The 17,890-nt window shown below is 38.1% G+C and overlaps 4 protein-coding genes across 5 annotated transcripts; 2 read left to right on the top strand and 2 right to left on the bottom strand.

Annotated features, from left to right (window-relative positions):
- Positions 1–161: 161 nt before the first annotated feature.
- On the top strand, positions 162–4,839 carry LOC135585035 (uncharacterized). 2 transcript variants are annotated; one of them, XM_065100515.1, is made up of 12 exons: positions 162–540; positions 1,007–1,071; positions 1,376–1,454; positions 1,582–1,600; positions 1,837–1,956; positions 2,477–2,546; positions 2,864–2,907; positions 3,038–3,079; positions 3,278–3,337; positions 3,478–3,545; positions 4,413–4,470; positions 4,549–4,839. In XM_065100515.1, the coding sequence occupies exons 1-12, from the start codon at positions 263–265 to the stop codon at positions 4,636–4,638; spliced, it is 993 nt and encodes a 330-aa protein (XP_064956587.1). In that variant the 5' UTR covers positions 162–262; the 3' UTR covers positions 4,639–4,839. The 2 variants fall into 2 exon arrangements, with proteins under 2 accessions (XP_064956587.1, XP_064956588.1); XM_065100516.1 differs by lacking the exon at positions 1,837–1,956.
- An 855-nt stretch (positions 4,840–5,694) lies between these two features.
- LOC135608080 (uncharacterized protein At2g27730, mitochondrial-like) lies at positions 5,695–8,924 on the bottom strand. Its single transcript, XM_065100519.1, has 3 exons — positions 8,702–8,924; positions 8,536–8,604; positions 5,695–5,911 (listed from the first exon to the last, which is right to left on the bottom strand). Exons 1-3 carry the CDS (start codon positions 8,864–8,866, stop codon positions 5,891–5,893), a joined length of 255 nt encoding a protein of 84 aa, XP_064956591.1. The 5' UTR covers positions 8,867–8,924; the 3' UTR covers positions 5,695–5,890.
- Positions 8,925–9,790: 866 nt separating this feature from the next.
- On the top strand, positions 9,791–11,641 carry LOC135608077 (uncharacterized). Its single transcript, XM_065100514.1, has 3 exons — positions 9,791–10,743; positions 10,890–11,044; positions 11,298–11,641. Exons 1-3 carry the CDS (start codon positions 10,200–10,202, stop codon positions 11,625–11,627), a joined length of 1,029 nt encoding a protein of 342 aa, XP_064956586.1. The 5' UTR covers positions 9,791–10,199; the 3' UTR covers positions 11,628–11,641.
- A 29-nt stretch (positions 11,642–11,670) lies between these two features.
- On the bottom strand, positions 11,671–14,414 carry LOC135608076 (uncharacterized). Its single transcript, XM_065100513.1, has 3 exons — positions 13,637–14,414; positions 12,355–12,523; positions 11,671–12,279 (listed from the first exon to the last, which is right to left on the bottom strand). The coding sequence occupies exons 1-3, from the start codon at positions 14,360–14,362 to the stop codon at positions 11,819–11,821; spliced, it is 1,356 nt and encodes a 451-aa protein (XP_064956585.1). The 5' UTR covers positions 14,363–14,414; the 3' UTR covers positions 11,671–11,818.
- Positions 14,415–17,890: the final 3,476 nt, after the last annotated feature.

Below are 17,890 nucleotides of genomic sequence, written 5' to 3'. Positions count from 1 at the left end.
GCCGCCTCATATTTTTGACACGTTGCCTTGTAGTCGTCATGTTAGGCCTTTATGACGTAGCAGAAACCTCATTCGTAAACGGCCCAATTAGTAAATGGGCCGTACGATTTGGCCCAAATAGTTGAGCACGAGTCATGACCACGATCACGCTCTCTCTCTCTCCCTCTCGCTCCTAATCCCTTCGTTCGCGTTCGCGCCACTGTAAACCGCTAGCTACCAAACCCTCTTCCGTTCCCTATCCATCGCCCGGAGGGAGCAGCCCATGGCAGGACTTCTCCGCTCTGTTCCACCGTCGGCCTTCCGGCTTCCTTCGCCGCCCGGGGGCAAATCCATCAGACGGCGGACCGGGGTCTCCGCGGAGATCCGGGAAACCGTGGAAATTGAGGGTGAGCGCTCGCCGTCCCCCAAGATTTCCCCTCCGCCCGGATTCAAGCCGCCGGAGCCTAAGCGGTTCTCTGTGCGTCCGGATAAGTTTCTTGACATCCTCGGGGCGTCTCTTGCCCTTCCCTTCCGCCTCGGCACTGGAGTTTTTGTTCTAGGGTTCGGCCTCTCCCTCTCTCCTTCCCTCCCTACCTATCTAGTTTTGGTTTATTGGATCAAATAAGATAGCATACTTGGATTAGGTGTATATCCTGTATCTTTCTTGTGATTTGACGAGACATTCGAACTTCTTCCAATGCTTGAAGACGGCTAGCTATATGGATGATCATAGTGGATGGAGCTTTTACCCCTCTGTTTTTTAGGGTATATCCTGATGGATCGAATTGTTTAGAGAGCTGAAGTTGTTGCAAATAATTGCATAATTTGTTCATTGAGACCATTTTTTAGGATAATTATAAGACTTCTTGTTAATTTCAGAAGGCCAGACTTCTTTAACTTGATTGATTGAGAAAACATATTAAATTGGTCTGAAAGATCTGTCCTACTTGCAGATGGTTGATTTCGTTCATGAAAGAATAGACCATAAAGAGTCTTTGATAGTCATTCTTTTTGTGAATCATTACAGATATTCTGTATCCTTGGTTTCTGAAGACAAAATCCCACCAGGCGAGTATGCTCTGAAAATTGCAGGTAAGGTTAATGTTTGGTGAAGTGTATGTCACATTTTCGATATCAACCATGCTCAGTGATTAGGTGATCTAAGTCAGTTTTGGATCAAAATCATCAACCATCAAAACTATATCTGCCTCTTATTAACTATTACACCGAATGTTGTGAGTGAGAAATAATATTATTATTGAAAAAACCTGTTTGCTCTTCTCATTGACTATTCTAGTGTTATGCAATAAATGTTGGATGTCATCATTTTCCAAATTTAGTAAGTTCAGAGAAGTGATGCGTGGCACTATAAATCACCTTTGATGGATGTTAACAGGTTTGACATTCAAAGAGACATCAAACTTGGGTGCCCAGGCTCGTCCAGAGAAGCCTATTGAGATTTATGAATTTGAAGGGTACTTCTAGCATCGTGCCATTTCTAGGTTTTTTTATGTAATGAAACAAACTCTCTGATACTATGTCTAATTATGCATACTTGTTTTCTTCATGCTTGGACTGTGATGGGCCATGAATAAACTTCAGCTGTCCATTCTGCCGGAAGGTAATAATATTTTCATACATCAGAAATTAGAAGTCCTAAGCACTCAAATATGGAGGCTTCCCCACCTCCAGACTTTAAGCTTGAGTACTTCCCATATGACATGGCGAAGAGCAATTATTTAGATGCTTCACAATTTTATAGATCACACTCCATTGTCTTATTATATTATCTTCTGTTCAGTTGTATCCATTTTCTTTAAAATTTTCTGATGTTGTTCTAATTCTAGATCACTGTAGGTAAGGGAAATTGTCAGCATACTGGATCTTGATATTTTGTACTATCCTTGTCCAAGGAATGGTCCAAACTTCCGTCCCAAAGTTTTGCAGATGGGTGGCAAGCAGCAATTCCCCTATATGGTCTGATGACATTCATTAAGTCTCATTTCCCTACTCTAGATTAAGAATATTGAGGCATATTTCCTGGTATCCTTGCAAGTTAATGAAGTACAAAGTCGATGCTAACTCATTTTGTCATTCTTGCACAATTTTTGTCTTCCATATCTTCATTCAAATCTTGTGTTGGATCATATTTTAGCTTCACTGATTTGCTTTGTTAATTAAACAAATAATTGGCAAAACCCAATGTATTAGTATTACATGGCAGCTTTTTAATCATTTCCACCACAACAAACAGATGAACGTGGTGTTCTATGATGTAAATTTGGCTATATGGAACTTTTTCTGCTTAAGTCAAAATAATAGACTTTTGTCTGTATAACACTATCTGTTTCATATCTTTTAATGCCTACTGAAACTTCTTCAAATTGTTCCTTGTTGGGCTCTCTCTTTCTAGGTCCTCTTACTACCATTATTGTGTAGCCAAGTTCCTTCTCTTTTGTGATAGTCCATGGTATTGAAGGATGTGAATTTATTGCAGGTGGATCCAAACACAGGTGTCGCTATGTATGAATCAGATGACATAATAAAGTACCTGGTTCAGAAATATGGTACAAATGTTTTTTACTTCTCTTAAGTTCTTTGAATTTCTATATTTTCTCACCCAAAGTTTTTTAGTCGGTATGTTTATAGTATTTTATTTCCATCCATATTAAATTTGAGGATACAACAACTTATTCCATGTTAGTTGTCTCTAAGACATTATTGTTCCAATAAACAGCTATCTTACCTTATAAATAGAAAAATATTACCTTAGCTTTTTAATGTTTATTTTCACCCATTATTTTTTAGTTAGAAAGTTGTTAACTTATTGTGACTCTCCTTTGTATATACCCTTTTGACCTAATATTTTCTCTTAACTTATTAGGTGATGGAACCACTCCTTTGATGTTGTCACTTGGTTTATTAACTGTAAGCTTTCAAGTCAAATGAATCTCAATAGTATTTGGATTATTGCACTTTCACTTTGTTGACATTTTTTTAAGATAATTGTTACAGGCTTGTTCTGTAGTGAAACTACTGACTGCTTGTGCTTTTCTAGACTTTAACTGAAGGATTTGCAATGATTGGTCGCATGGGGAAGGTGAAAATTTTAAATTGATTGCCATGTATATTTTTCCCATGCTCTGATTTAGGATGCCTCAAAATATTGCAACTGTATAGAAAGTTCGAAAGCCGAAACTATCATGAAAAGAGTGATCTCATATGACTCGTTGCTTATAAATGGCTTAAGTTTGTCAAGGCAACATCATTAATATTCTTCACCTATTTCTTTGTACAGGGTTCTTCTTATTCTCCTTCGAAAACCCCACCTATGCCCCTCGAAATATGGGCATATGAGGTCAGATCTCAAATATAGCACTGATACTTATATTTACTAGTCCACTGATTACCAGAGTCCTAAATATGATTGACATTTCTTTTGTTATTTTCTAGATGTCAGTATTAAGATTGAAGTTTTAAAAAGTGTTACTTTTGCAGGGTTCCCCCTTCTGTAAAATTGTGCGTGAGGTTCTAGTTGAGTTAGAATTACCCCACATATTCCGCAGGTGCAGTTTTCATACTTTTGTTACTAGAACATTTAATGCATTGTTCATGTTCTTGTTGAGATAGAATTACCCCACATGTTCTTGTTGAGTTAGAATTACTCCACAGACGCAAACACACACAAAGGAAAAGCAGAAGTGTATATGCAAAATTTGACTGCATATGTCATTTTATTTATGTTTGTCATGCAGCTAAAGTCCTATTGTGTTGAATAAAAGTCCTTTAAAGTTGTGCTTGCTTGTTTCCATTACTTGTCACTTTGAAAATCTGAATTCTATTTTAGTTTGTGTCATCTTAGAGCTTGAGATGGATCAGTATTGTAAAGAATTTGACTTGCATAAAGTTGTGCTTGCTTGTTTCCATTAATTGTCACTTTGGAAAGCTGAATTATATTTTAGTTTGCCTCATCTAAGAGCTTGAGATGGATCCATATTGTAAAGAATTTGACTTGCATGGTTCCAGTTACTGCTAGCATTAGTAAATAAGATGTGCTCTGACAAGCAAATATCAAGTTTCATCACATTTTCCAACGCTATAATCCAAACAGATGGTGGATTACTTGACATTTCGAAGTTTCAATAGCAAGAGAGGCTGACTTCTTATACAATTGATTTTTCAACTCTTTGATTGTTTATTCTTCATTCAGCATCTTGCTGCCATCTAGTCTCTTATGCTATCACTAGCATAGGAAATCCTTCGCAAAGATGTGGTGTTTTAAGAAAAGTATATTACCCAATCAGTCTCATCTCATTATGAAGGTGCTAAACAGATCAAAGCATGATACTTCAATCTGAGGAATCATCAGCTACCTAATTCCACATTTTGTCCTTTAATAACTATTGCTTCTGACAAAAAGGCTGGTTTTGCAGCACCGCGCGGGGTAGCCCAAAGAGGCAGGAGTTGTACAAGAGAGTTGGACGCTTTCAGGTTCTTCAAGTCCTCTCTCCTTAGCGATCTAAATTCTTCATTGAAGTTCAGCTTATCTGTGTATATTTCTTTGGACAGGTGCCTTATTTGGAGGATCCTAATACTGGAGTGAAGATGTTCGAAAGTGCAGAAATTATAGATTACCTCCGAACAACCTACGCCCTGTAAGATTCTATGGGTTCTTGGTTATATGGTGTCCCTTATTCCTGTTTCATGTTGTTAGTTTGAATCTTACATGAATGCTGTTCTCTTATGCTATCAAGCTTCCTCCTTTCATGTATTATAATAAAAACACAAGCAGCAGAGTAATGGCTGATTGAATATTTGTATATTCCTGGAACAAGAATATTTTGTATATTCCAGCTTGAAGGAGGTTTCCAAATTACATACAATAATGACAATAATATATAATCATTAATGAAAAACAGAAAACATGTTCTTACTAGATGGGCGGTCTGAGGCTGGCGTCGATACCGATCTGGCTGTCGCCCCGACTCCTTAGCCTCGGTGTTTACCGATCTTCTAGGATTTTTACTACTCGATCACAATCTATAGACTCTATTCTGACTTCTGGCGCAGGATTTTCTACGGGTTTTGCTACTTGATAATGATCTTTAGAGGAATTGACAACGTACTTGATCCATCAAAAAAGTTCTATACATGATAAAAGTTGTAGATAATATCACCCAACGATTAATGTTATTGGAGGTCCCTTTTTTAAATTCATGGGAGACGAGGAAACATTAAGTAGCAATGGATAACAAAATACTTATATTGGTCTATGCATACCCTCATGATCCCACGGATCAACCAAAAGCGAAATTATTAATCTACTTTTAAGGTAAAATTAGAGCTTACAAAATTTTTAGCTCCCTGCAATGAAAAGAGTTTCTAGACACTAATTGAAAAGGATAACCTTTTTATATAATACATCCAAATAATCGTATATTAAGAAAACCGATCTAACAGCAAACTACTCCAATGTGACCAACATTAATATTTTAAAGATAACTGAATACCCAGGCATGTAGTTGTAGATTCCATTGACTACAGGAACTGTGGGTACTCCTAATCATGGTGGCGACTACTCCATTACTTGCTGGAAATAAAAGTACTCCAATTTGGGAGTTAGGCATGCCAATGATCTACCTCAGGGTCCAAATCAAAGACCAACCTATATGCAGTTCATTCTTATCCGAACAAAAGAGTTGCAGAGTAATATCATTAACAACAAAGGCAGCTTTAAATAGAATGCTGTAATTACAAGTACAGGTGGATAAACTGAGTTCTAGGAGAATACCAAACTGGCATGGGCATCCCGTTTGTTCACACACGTTTATTCATCATGTCTGATTATATAAAGAGCAGAGTGCTTCGAAACATGAATGAGGCCAAGACCGGACAGGCAGGTATAGCAACATCAGCTCTTGTTATCGGGTTTCTGTGAAGAAAGCATCAGATGTCATTTGATGAAAGAGGGAAAAGACTAATGAAGGACACTCAGCATGAAAAATATGTTTTGCAAACAGAGGATCATTGTTTACTCTGTAACAGGAAGAAAAAGCAAGTAGTATAAATTGCCATTATGAATCTTATGTTTTTGTAACATAAGCCGCAAATTTATGCAAAAATCCAAGATGGCATAAGGAATATGTTATTCATTAGCAAAAATACTAACTACTGGAACATACAAAAGTTGAAACAACAATCTGTCCATACGTATTGCATGGTGAAAATTTATCTGAATGATTTCCTTTTCAATAAAGCTTTTCCAATGTGTCAAAAGGCGAGGTAATGGGCATAAAGAGTAAATTAACAGCATAAACAACAATAGTCATACTACACAATAATCAGAAAAGATAATTGTATAAACAAGGACACATAACCAGTGAATGAGACTAATAGCAATGCGGGATCTGGAGAGGGTCAATGTACACAGTCTTACTTTTAAATATTTAAAGATGATATTTTCATAACTCAAACCCTGATCTCGCAGGTTACAAGGGAGCAACCTTACCATTGTACCAAGGCCCACCCTCTAGAAAAAACAATTGTCTCAACTTTATAATATTGCATTCACACATTTAAATAATAATTAAGCATATAATCATACCAAAACATCTAGAAATAGCTCCTTTATACTTGTCTTATATGAATCAGTAATGCATATCCCAAAGCACTGTATCTGGTATGCAAGTTTTTCTTTTTTTATTTACTTTTATAATCTTTTTTCCACAACCAGCTCAACAAAATCCATTATAAAGCTCCTATATTACTTTTCATTATATCTCTTTTTCCACCAGCAGCTCTACAAAATCCACAATAGATCTCCCTTGCTACTACTATTTTCATCTCTTCCACCATTAGCTATACAAGATGCACTATAGATCTCCTTTGTTACTGTATGTTTCGAGGCTTAAAGTTCACAACCCAATCTTCATACCAGATTAACTTTTTCAAATATATCAGACTATAACCTTTACTTTATCATTTTGCCCACTATCATCCATCAGAAAGAAAAGGGGCATAGCATACCACAATAGAAGGCTGAGCAATGGATAACAACACGTACCCTCGCTGTACCAGTTGTAATTTTAGAAAACATAATTCCTTTGATATAACGAACATGTGCATTTTTAGGCTTTACAAATTGAAGTTTGGATATTTAAAACCATAATAAGCAAATAAGCACCCCACGCCTGAAACAATTTTCTCATGTTTTCTAATTCTGTTCATCAATGGATTAGCTACTTATAACTTGGAACAAATGATCATGCCATGCCCAAAAAGAGAGGGTGCAAAGATGAACAGAAAATATACTTAAAAGCATTTCCAAACCCATTTATCAGGCATGTTACAGATTCAGCAAAGGTTAGAAAATCAATTTCTTAACTTCTCTCCCAAAGGAACAGATGAGTGTCAAAACTTTGTGACTTTATTGTCTGCCAATGTTAAAATAATATTCCAAGCGCACTAAAGCATCATCACTGCTCATTCTAGCACCACCCTATTGCTTAGAATGGCCAAGGTATGGCCAGCAATTAAAAATAAAATCAATGACTTATGCCAAGCATGTTATAGCTCAGATGTAAGGTATCTCATCACTAAAAACTGATGTTACTAAGAGGATGATCGCAAACATGGAACTTAAATCTCCAGTTACTAGTAATAAGAGGAACATACAGACCACAAATAAAATGTGCCCTCCCAAGTACACCTAAATCATCGAAGTAATGGCAGTCCGAAACTCTAAATCAAAGAAGTAATGTCAGTCCATATCTCTAATTGCAGGAGAGGCAATAACTTAGGACAACCATAGCATATATAGTTCAAAAGCAAAGTACCTTATGGCCTAAAAAAAGCTATAGATCTAAAAGTGCCCAATCCAACACTTACAGAGCAAATAGTAGCAGTATAAATTGATTGTGGTTCTTAAAGTTATCAGATCAAGTTATCTAAAAGTATTCGCCACATATAAGTTAGCGAATGTGTTTCTACCATCCATGGCTGTCAAAAAGGAGGAAAAGGAAATTATTCTAGCAGGCAAGTAACAACTGTGGTCGTCTAACACCTACTAGGAGTTCAACTTTCAAACTTACAACCATTTTCCCAAGCTCTGAAAAGTTCCAATAATATTCAGATGAATTTTGATAAGTAATGTTGCTTGTCACACATTCGCTAACTTATTCATTGTCGCATCTTGCAAAATTAATGAAATCTAAGAATGCAACAGAATATGAAGTAAAAAACACCATAGATGGAGGTTGAGATTTCTATAGTTCTTGGTAGATTTGGAGAAGACAGCGTCTCTCTAATTTGAATAGTCAGATCATGATTGAACCTTCTATTTAAATGTTCCCTAACCACCAAGAGAGATTCATATTAAGTCTACAATCACAACATCCCCTTTGTTGATTTATCTAACAAATCTAAATGTTTTCTATCTAACAAAATGAGCATCTAAACAAGTTAAACCATTATAATGAACGGTGAGAACAAGAAATAGCCACATAAAGATCTCAAGCCCAATACCCCTCTTCACGATCAGAATGAACACCACTGTACCTTCTCGGCCTCAGCCTTCTCTTTCTCCTGCTGCTTCTTCAGTTTCTCCAGCCTCTCCTTCTCCATTTTCTACTCACGGATCAACACATCCAAACCCTCAAAACGATCAAAAACCACGCCGATCGATGGGATTACAAACGGGAGAAGAAAGGGTTTGGATATGGACCTGGATGTAGATGGTCTCGGCGGCCCTCTCCTCCTCGCTTAGAACCCTACCCTTCCCGTCGCTAAAGAAGCGCGAGCTCCTCGGGGCGGCGACCTCCTTCGCCACCGCCACAGACGATCGGGCGAGGCAAGGAATCACTCGGAGCGCCGACCTCATCGCCATCATCTCTGATTCACTACACTCACCGCTTCCAATTTAATAGGAGACTCGATCGAAGCGAGCGTGAAGAACCGTGAAAGAAGTCTATTAAAATGAGTGCTTTTACATAATTATTCTTTTCATTCTTTTGAATTACGCATATACCATTAATAATAATAGTATAACAAATTAACATTTATGAATAAGACTCAATTTTAAATGATAAATATCTAATATTTTATAGGTTTTCAATTATCCCAGACATCTCTATTGTCAGAGTCAAATGATAATTAATTGAAATTAATTATAAGAGTGCGCAAGAGATATATATATATATATATATATATATATATAGAAAGAAATAGATAAATCACTAATTATATATATGTAATTTTGCCTTGGAATTATTGATTTGGTGGGGAAGGAATCGATGCTTAAAGATTGCTTCGGCCGACTGCTTGATGGATTCATAACGGGTTGGGTTCGATTCGGGTTGACCAACCATGTATGATTTCATTTATTTCATTTGTCTAAAATAACAAAAAAATATAAGTTTATTACACGTATATATGTCTAAATATATGATCTGACCCAACAAAAAATGTTTAATTTGGTGCCAAGCGCCATTAAAATTGGGTTGTTTGTCATTGCCAAATATCTTACACTATGATTAGTGAGCACAAAGGAATAAAACAAGCTGGGAGGAATTAATTGATATGTTAATTAACATCAGGAAAAACTTGATATAAGTGGAAAGTATTATTAAATATTTAAAATTAATTTAAAATATAAATTTGAAAAATCTGAAAGATTAATTGTTAGAATTAACTATTTCTTTCCGTACCCGTCCATAGTCAACCCCACCGTGCCATCCAGGGATTGTCAGAGGAATTAGAGGTGGGGCCGCATGTGGGACCCCTGTTCACCAATTGCACGACAGAGTTGAGGCCGGTAAGACTTGCGCTGGTAGCGAAAGTATTCCGCTTCAATCGACGGCTGATCAACAGCCGTTCCACCGCACAACACGTGCCTAGGCAGATCGACCACGGATTCTCACCGTTGATTCCCGATCCAGAGGATCGTATCCGTCCATTTGTAGTGACGTGGCAGCGTTCCTTCCCTTCCCGCCCAGCAGCGGGGTAAGCGAGAGAGTTCACATGGTCTTCCGTCCGCATAAAAGACCCCACCATGCGGCTCGAAGACAACGGCTTCGAGCTCCATCCTCTGCGCCTTCCCCGCCCTCAAATCCCTCCCTTCCTCCTCTATGACGTAGTCGTAGAGTTAGTAATTTGAATCCTTCTCCTCTTTCTCCCTTCCCTTTCCCCTAACGAGCTTCACGAATCCGATCCCAAGCGAAGCAATGGGGAACTGCGCTCCCAAGCCGAAGCCCCGATCCCGCCCCGCGCAGCATTCGTCGTCGCTGTTGACGCCCGACTTCCCGGCCGTGCGGCTTTACGGTCCGGAGTCGTGCCCGATCTGCTCCTGCCTCCGCGTTGCTCTCCTGTACAAGTCCGTCCCCTTTCAGTTCGTCCCACGGAGCCCCCTCCTCGGCCTCCCCTTCCTCCAGTGTGGCGCCGACACGGTCGTCGGGGCCGCCGACTCGGTGCTCCGGGAGCTGGACTCCAGGTTCCCTCGCCCGCCGACGGCCGCTACGGCGCTGGCGGACATGACGTCGGCGGCTGAGGAGGTGGCGCTGGTGACGGCGCTGCAGCATCGGAGCGTGGAGCGGCACGTGGAGGAGCTGGCGGCGTGGACCACGGAGATGGCTGCCGGCGGGGGCGGGAGGAAGGGGGAGGCGGCGAGAATGGAGCGGAGCTACGGGCAGCTGGCGGAGGTGGTGCTGGAGCACGCACAGATGGAGGAGCGCCTCCTCTTCCCCGCCTTCGAGTCCGTGGCCGATCGAGGTACACCATCGTCCCGTCCGTAATCCTAAGATAATTGGCTGAAAAATCATCTTTTTTGTAATTGGATTCTGCGCAAATCGATTAACGTAATCTTAATAGCGATCACAATGGAAAAGATTGGGATAAAATCAAAGGAATCATTACAGGAGTGTGCAAATTGGCGAACGAAGAGCACGCGAGGGACCTGCCCATCATCAACGGGATAAAGGAGGACATCAAATCCATGGTGGTGATGGAGGCCGGAACACCCTTCCATCAGGAGGCATTGCTCAATCTGTCCCTGAGATTGAAAACCTTAGAGGTACTCATGTTCATAATTGCTTGCTCCCATCATAACAGACCCAACAAAGAAGAGAAAGGGATAAAAATGCCTGCTTTTATGATGGAAGCCAATGGAACATTTCTCGAGTGTAGTTCAAGACAAGCTTCGTTGAGGTGTCCTTTAGTTTCCTTGGACTGAAAGTTTGACCATGTGTTGGACCTCATGATTAGTACATATTGACCAAAGTAGAGCACTATTTAGTTAATCTACTGACATTAATTTCATGTGCTAGGAGCATTTCAAGGGGCACTTCCAGGAGGAAGAGAAGAACATGTTGCCGCTGCTGGAGATGGCGATGAGAAGCCAAAGAGAGGAAGGGGAAGACGAATCCTCATCGCGGTCATGGATGGAGCAAGTGTTGGTGCTTATGGAGGCCACCCACTCCCCCCGCCTCTTCCCCTTCTTCATGGCCGGGCTACTCCCCGAAGAGGCCATGCAATACGTGGGACTTGTCTGCCGGCAAACTGCCGACCAGCAACGCCTGGCTTCGATGCTCCGATCACTGATCACCGTCCTCGAAACAAAACAGAGCATTGTCGGGATCCTGCGACAGCCCACGTAACATGCTGTGTTCTCTGTTCTTTTCTGCTGCATGAAACATTTCCTAAAGGAAACAAGAAAGCAACCCCTTTATTCATTCCTGCATACCATCAAATCCAATGGAGTGAAAAGTTCTAACTTTTACAGTAATAAATCAGCAGTTTCCACACTTTTGTAAGCTTCCACTTTGGAACAATGAGACTCTTGTTCTAATCAGTCTCCTCCGTTTAGACTGCCTTGTGTCAGAATCGTCTTCATGTGTTCCACCAGCTCTTGCATCTGCTTCCTCGAGTGAAGGGGCGAAGGGTAAACGAAGGCGCAGTCAAGCCGGCCATCTCGGATGGTGTCGAACACCGCAATCGATGGGCCCGCTCCATGCACCGACGCACACCAAATATAGTCTTCCACCCCGAGCTCCTGCTGCAGCTCCGATGAGTCGTAGACCACGGGCTCTTCGAACACAGAGATGAGTGCAGTCCTCTGGGAAGACGAAGGGGTCAGTTGGGGGTTATCGATGGCCTTGCACAGCAGGAAGTTGATCTCGGTGATGTCTTTTAGATGCTTCTTGTTATGGACGGCATTGGAGTAGGACTCATGGCATCTCTCGGCGACCTCCCATAGCTCTTCTCCCCCATGAACATTGTGCGTGTTGATGACGGCCGAGTGATAGGATCCTGCAACATCCCAAGAGAGTGTATAACAAGAATCACTAGCAAATGCATCGACTTAACTGCAACTCAGATGCTCACCAATACTGTGATCATGTAGAACAGGATCAAGATACTTGCGGCAGTCTATGAGGGTCACAACCGTGTAGGTCTCGGCCCGATCCTTCTCGAGATGTTTTGATGAATTTGTAGCGACCAGTGCTGCAGCCGACATGGCTCCACACAGTTTAATTTCCCTTGCCTTGCATGCCTGTCACTTGAAACTTAGAACATTGATCTGAATAAAGCAATTAGCAAACACATTTATCCCTTCATTGATTGATGACTAGTATGTCATTATTTGATGAATATTTTAGATTAAAAAAAATATATAGTATAAGATCATAAACAATCAATTTTTAATACAAATATCACAATATAGGCCACATGATCGAAATCATCCTAAACTACAACCACAAAAACAATTAATCTTATTTATTGTCATATTCTAATTTGACGAAAAAATATACATTTATTTGTAAGATGAGGGACAAAACCCCAAATCTCCTGCCAATGAGAGATTTATTTTTAACTTTTTTATTACATTAAATAGCATACATGGCACTCACATCGGATTTGAAACTAAGATTTATCACTTGTTTGCACTAATCTCAACGGAGAAATATAAGAAGGATGGTTTTTTAATGGAAGTACTACTCTCGGATCAAATCCAAATAAAAAAAGACACGCAACAAAAATAAAAATTAAAAGACAAAAAGGAAAAACATACGCTTCTCATCATCTGCACAGGTTGTTGTTAGTAATAACGCAGCACTCAAATTATGAAGATGATAAGTTTCTTGAGGTGCATATTATCTTGATTGTCTACATCACTATTTCCTCGATCTCATCTTCTCTTGTCTTAGTCTATCATCCCACGCATCAAATAAACGTGTAGAAAAGTTGCATTCTGATGAGAGTAGAGAAGCCGATTTAATGATCAATAGAACACACAAAACAGGCAAAATTGCATATAAAGTCTGTGATTCTTATTATTACTCGTTTAATTTTAATATATATATATATATATATATATAATACAAGACTCGAAGACTTATATGTCATTGCAGTTTATTTTCATTAATTTGACTATTAGTATAATGATATTGGGCTCCAAATTATGGGAACAAAAATTTAGATATTTATTTTGACACTAACAGAAGTGCATATATGAAAATTTTTAATATTTAAAGAGATATATTATATATGCAAAATGTAAAACAATGTATACTATAATAGTCCAAAGTATAGTAGTATTATATTCGTGTATTATGCTAATCCGACGTATTAGAAGAAAGAGGGAAAAGAAAGCAAAGGCACTCACATTGAGAAGCTTCTGGGTGTCGTCCACGCCCAACACTAACCTCACCACCTCCGATCGCCGGTCCGAACCGGCGTCCTCGAACCGGAGGGTCGACGTCCGCAGACCGTTCAAGGAGTAGCCGACCAAATCCTTCCCCCGCGCCCAAAACGGCTTCCATGCGTCCTGCTTCGGTATCAAATCCTCCATCGCCCGGTGAAACCCCTCTTCCTCCTCCTCCTTCGTGCTGCCGGCTATCAGACGCAGGAGCTCCTCGAGGATCGCCGCGGCCGAGGTTCGATCGCAGGCCGCGGAGTGGAACCGGAGCGCGACGACGGTCCGGCCCGCCTCGGGCATGTCGTCGTAGGCCGTCGCAAAGAGGATCGGGTGGGACGGGGCCGGCGATGACCAGGGGTTCTCGTTCAGCTCGTGCTCCAATAGGGCGTGGAAGTGGGACGGGGACGCCGGCGGCGACTGGAGGATGTCGGAGGCGGAGAGGGGGCGGACGGTGAGGGATGGGGAGTGGGCGATGGAGAAGAAGGGCTGGTCGGGGCCAGCGGTGTTGAGGCGGGAGCGGAGGAGAGGGTGGGAGGTCTGGAGGCGGTGGAGGGCGGACTCAAGGAGTGGGCGGGGGACGGGGCGGGAGAGGAAGAAGCCGAGGACGAGGACGCCGGTCCCGCCCGGCACGCCGCGGCACCAGCTGTGCTCGGTTCCGCCAACACGGCGGCCTGCGGCGGTTGGGTCGGCCATTCGCGAAGAGATTGGAGAGAAGAGGAGGCGTCAATGGTCGAGCTTGGCGTCTCACGTTTAAATGCCGTTTTGGAATATTTCTTATGTGAATTTCCGGAAAAATGAAATTTTAATTTTTTTTCTAAAAATTGTCATATTTTCACTAACAATTTTTTTATTTAATATCTAAAATAATCCCAATTACCTACTCTTAAAAAATATTGATTTATATAAATGAGATTGAAGGATAAATTTAAACTGAAAATATCATATTTATCAAACTAAATTAGACTCAATTAAAGTTATTATAACATTAAAATTATATTGGTAAAAGATTAAAAATTTTAAAATAAGACCTAATGGAATTGAACCTTAAACCTCAAAGCAATCTCTTTAAGCACCTCCAATATATTTTGGTCTTATTATCCTTACCCACTTAATAAACTACAATTCCTTTCTTTCCTTCTTTATCTATTCTTTTATCTTTTTCACCATGTTTTCATTGAAGCCAATGAACCCAAGCTCTAAAAACAAAGGTAAGAAAACATCACTCTTTCATTGTTTATATCTTAGTTTCAGTTTAGCATATTATATATATTGATTTTTTTAACTGTTTTTGAGTAATCTATACTTCGAATTAATCTTTAAAATTTAACTATATTTTGTCTCCATTTCTTATGGTTCTAAAGCCTTTAGAAATTTTAACCAGAGATTAGTTTATAAAGTTATCGATGTCCTAATATGGAATACTCAAAATCTATTTGTAAGAAAAAATTATATTCGATATGAATTAACCTCGTTTAAGATATCACCTTGCACATCAAAATATTAAGTTTATATACTCATATAGTCTCAATCCAATTTCAACGAAATATAATAGGAGTTGATAGTTGAATTGAGAGGGTACTTTAGCCTCTCGATGATTCTGTTTTGAGCTAGAATTTAGTATGTGCTTATTTTTTTATGTCTCATAAGTTTATGTAAAATTTTATTATAATCTAAGATGGTTTGATCAGTCATGATAGTAAAAGAAAAATTACTTATTATAATTATTTGATTGATTGATTGATAGCAATTATTGTCATGGATTATAAGTTCAATTATTGATAAATTGGTGATAAAATTTAGATGAATTTATAGGTCATGAATAGCCTAATTGAGACAAAATTCTATCAAAGTTTTTGCTATAAATTTGTATAGATCAAACTTTATCATTTTGTTTATCAAATCAATATGTTTTAAATTTATCTATTTTTATTATATTATAATTGACAACTTAAGTAAAAATAAAATGGTGATATCATATTTGAATCAAGCACGTAGAATATGAATAAAAGTAGAAATAGGGTGTCAAAAAATATTATTAATTTTTTTTAAATGTGGCAACTTCATGGGGAAAATTCTCAAAAAGAAATATTTTTCCTAAAAATTCACCCTTTCTTCAATTTCACAAATAAGCACTCCCTTACAAATACTATTAATATTTTTATCAATTAAATTAGTTGACATCTCAAAAAAAAAATTATATGTCCGCGATCAATATCTTAGGTGTCTATTATTTTAATTTTCTCTAAACATTATTAGAGTTCATTAACTTCTATAAGCAAATAAAGAATGTAACTAAGTATGAATTTGGTTGATTGTTTGATGTACTTGTAATATGTATATCATATTCACACGTTTATCTTTTGGTGAGTTTTGGTTGTCATCATGGGCTGCATATTATTTGCATGGGTTCAATGAATCGCTCATTCCACTGTACTCATATTATTTTGCGTACAGTTTCCAATGGATTAACTCGACGAGAAATGGGTTTCCACGTTTCCATTGTGCGATTGTGTGCTCGATGGGTCCTCTCAACACTAAACTTCGTCACTTAGCGAAAGCAATGACCAAATCATCATTGACCCAACCCAACAATGGAATGCACATGGCATGTTTAGATACCTCGTCACGTTGGCCATCACGAATCTATTCAATTGTAATTTGACAACAAGTTTGTACTTTAGAACAAGTCATGCAATATTGTACCGTATCGATGTTTTGAGGTTGGTCTAATACGGTACGGTACCGAACTATTTTATCTTACTATAGCACTGTAACATCGCCATAGTATATTATTGTAACACTGTAGCATGGTCCGTCCGATAGCGGATGGTCCACGTACCGATATACTGTCGGACAGGTACGTACCACCGACGGTACAATTCGAAATTACATACCAAGCTTTAGAATGTGTCCCAACTAAAATAAAATCGACTTATTTTAGCTTGTATAATATTTTAGCTTTATATAATATTTCACATTAGTTTTTTTTATTTTAAAATATTATATTGATTGATGTATAAAACGTTCATATGAAATTTATTACTTGTACAATAATATACTAACTTAATGAATTGATATATATGATCGTTGGAATGATGTGAATAATTTACCTTGTAACCCATCACTATATATCATATTTAAAATTATTTAAAATATTAAACATTCATACTAAATCTAATATTAGCACATACATCATTGTAAAAAAAAATTAATATATCATATATTTATCGATAATATAGTGTTACAAACTTTGATGGTTTTGCATGAGTCATACAAAACTCTTAGGTCCATTAGTCGATAAAATATGATAGTAAAAAGTAAACGTGTAGATAAATATTATTATCGTTTCATCATTCTGATAATAATAAATGAATACTTTTAATCTTGAATGGCACAATTCAGATAAGATTATAAAAACATTGGCATTTTATGATAAATTATTACACACTTTTTGTTGTTTGATCTAAAAAACAAGTGAATTGTTGGTTGAAACCAACGTATATAATACTATTCTCTACCGATGTTTTGAGGTTGGCTCGTACGGTACCCGCGTACCGATTAGTTTTATATATTTTCTTCTTATTGTAGCATCGTAGTACTGCTACACTACAGCACGTAGCATGTTTCGTCTGGTACTTGACGGTCCACGTATCGGTATGTTGTCCGATCGGTATGTACCACATATCATACATATTTATGATATTTATAATATTCTTCCTGACTCAAACAAATTAATATCAACTATGGTTAGAAGTTATGTTTTTTTTGGGATTTCTGAATAATTGTTAATGGCAGTGACACGTGGAGGATCATAATATTTTAATTTATATATTTATAATCATATATATATATATATAATGATTTGAAATGAAAAGTATATAAACTAAATATAAGTTGATACTATAAGTATTTCACACCATTACATAATAATATATTTAATTATCAATCATATCCTTATTTTCTATAGCTCTCAGAAATATAATATATTTTTTGAGAAAGGATTATACATTCATAACTATTATAGAAAATATTCTGGCATAAACTTTAAAAATATTAAATTGATCTAAAAATATAAAAAAATAATTTTTATTTATTTTAAGATAGTCTTAATTGATCATCTGTTTTTATTTATTTATTTTGCATCACTCATAATGAAAAATGCTTCAACTAAGAAGAGAAAGAAGACGAAAAAGAAAAAAGGAAAGAAAAAAAAAGGAGTAT

Source organism: Musa acuminata, chromosome BXJ2-3 (genome assembly GCF_036884655.1).
Source record: "Musa acuminata AAA Group cultivar baxijiao chromosome BXJ2-3, Cavendish_Baxijiao_AAA, whole genome shotgun sequence".
NCBI classification, from domain to species: domain Eukaryota; kingdom Viridiplantae; phylum Streptophyta; class Magnoliopsida; order Zingiberales; family Musaceae; genus Musa; species Musa acuminata.
Note: the sequence above shows the minus strand (reverse complement) of the source record. Positions and strands in the feature narration are given on the sequence as shown.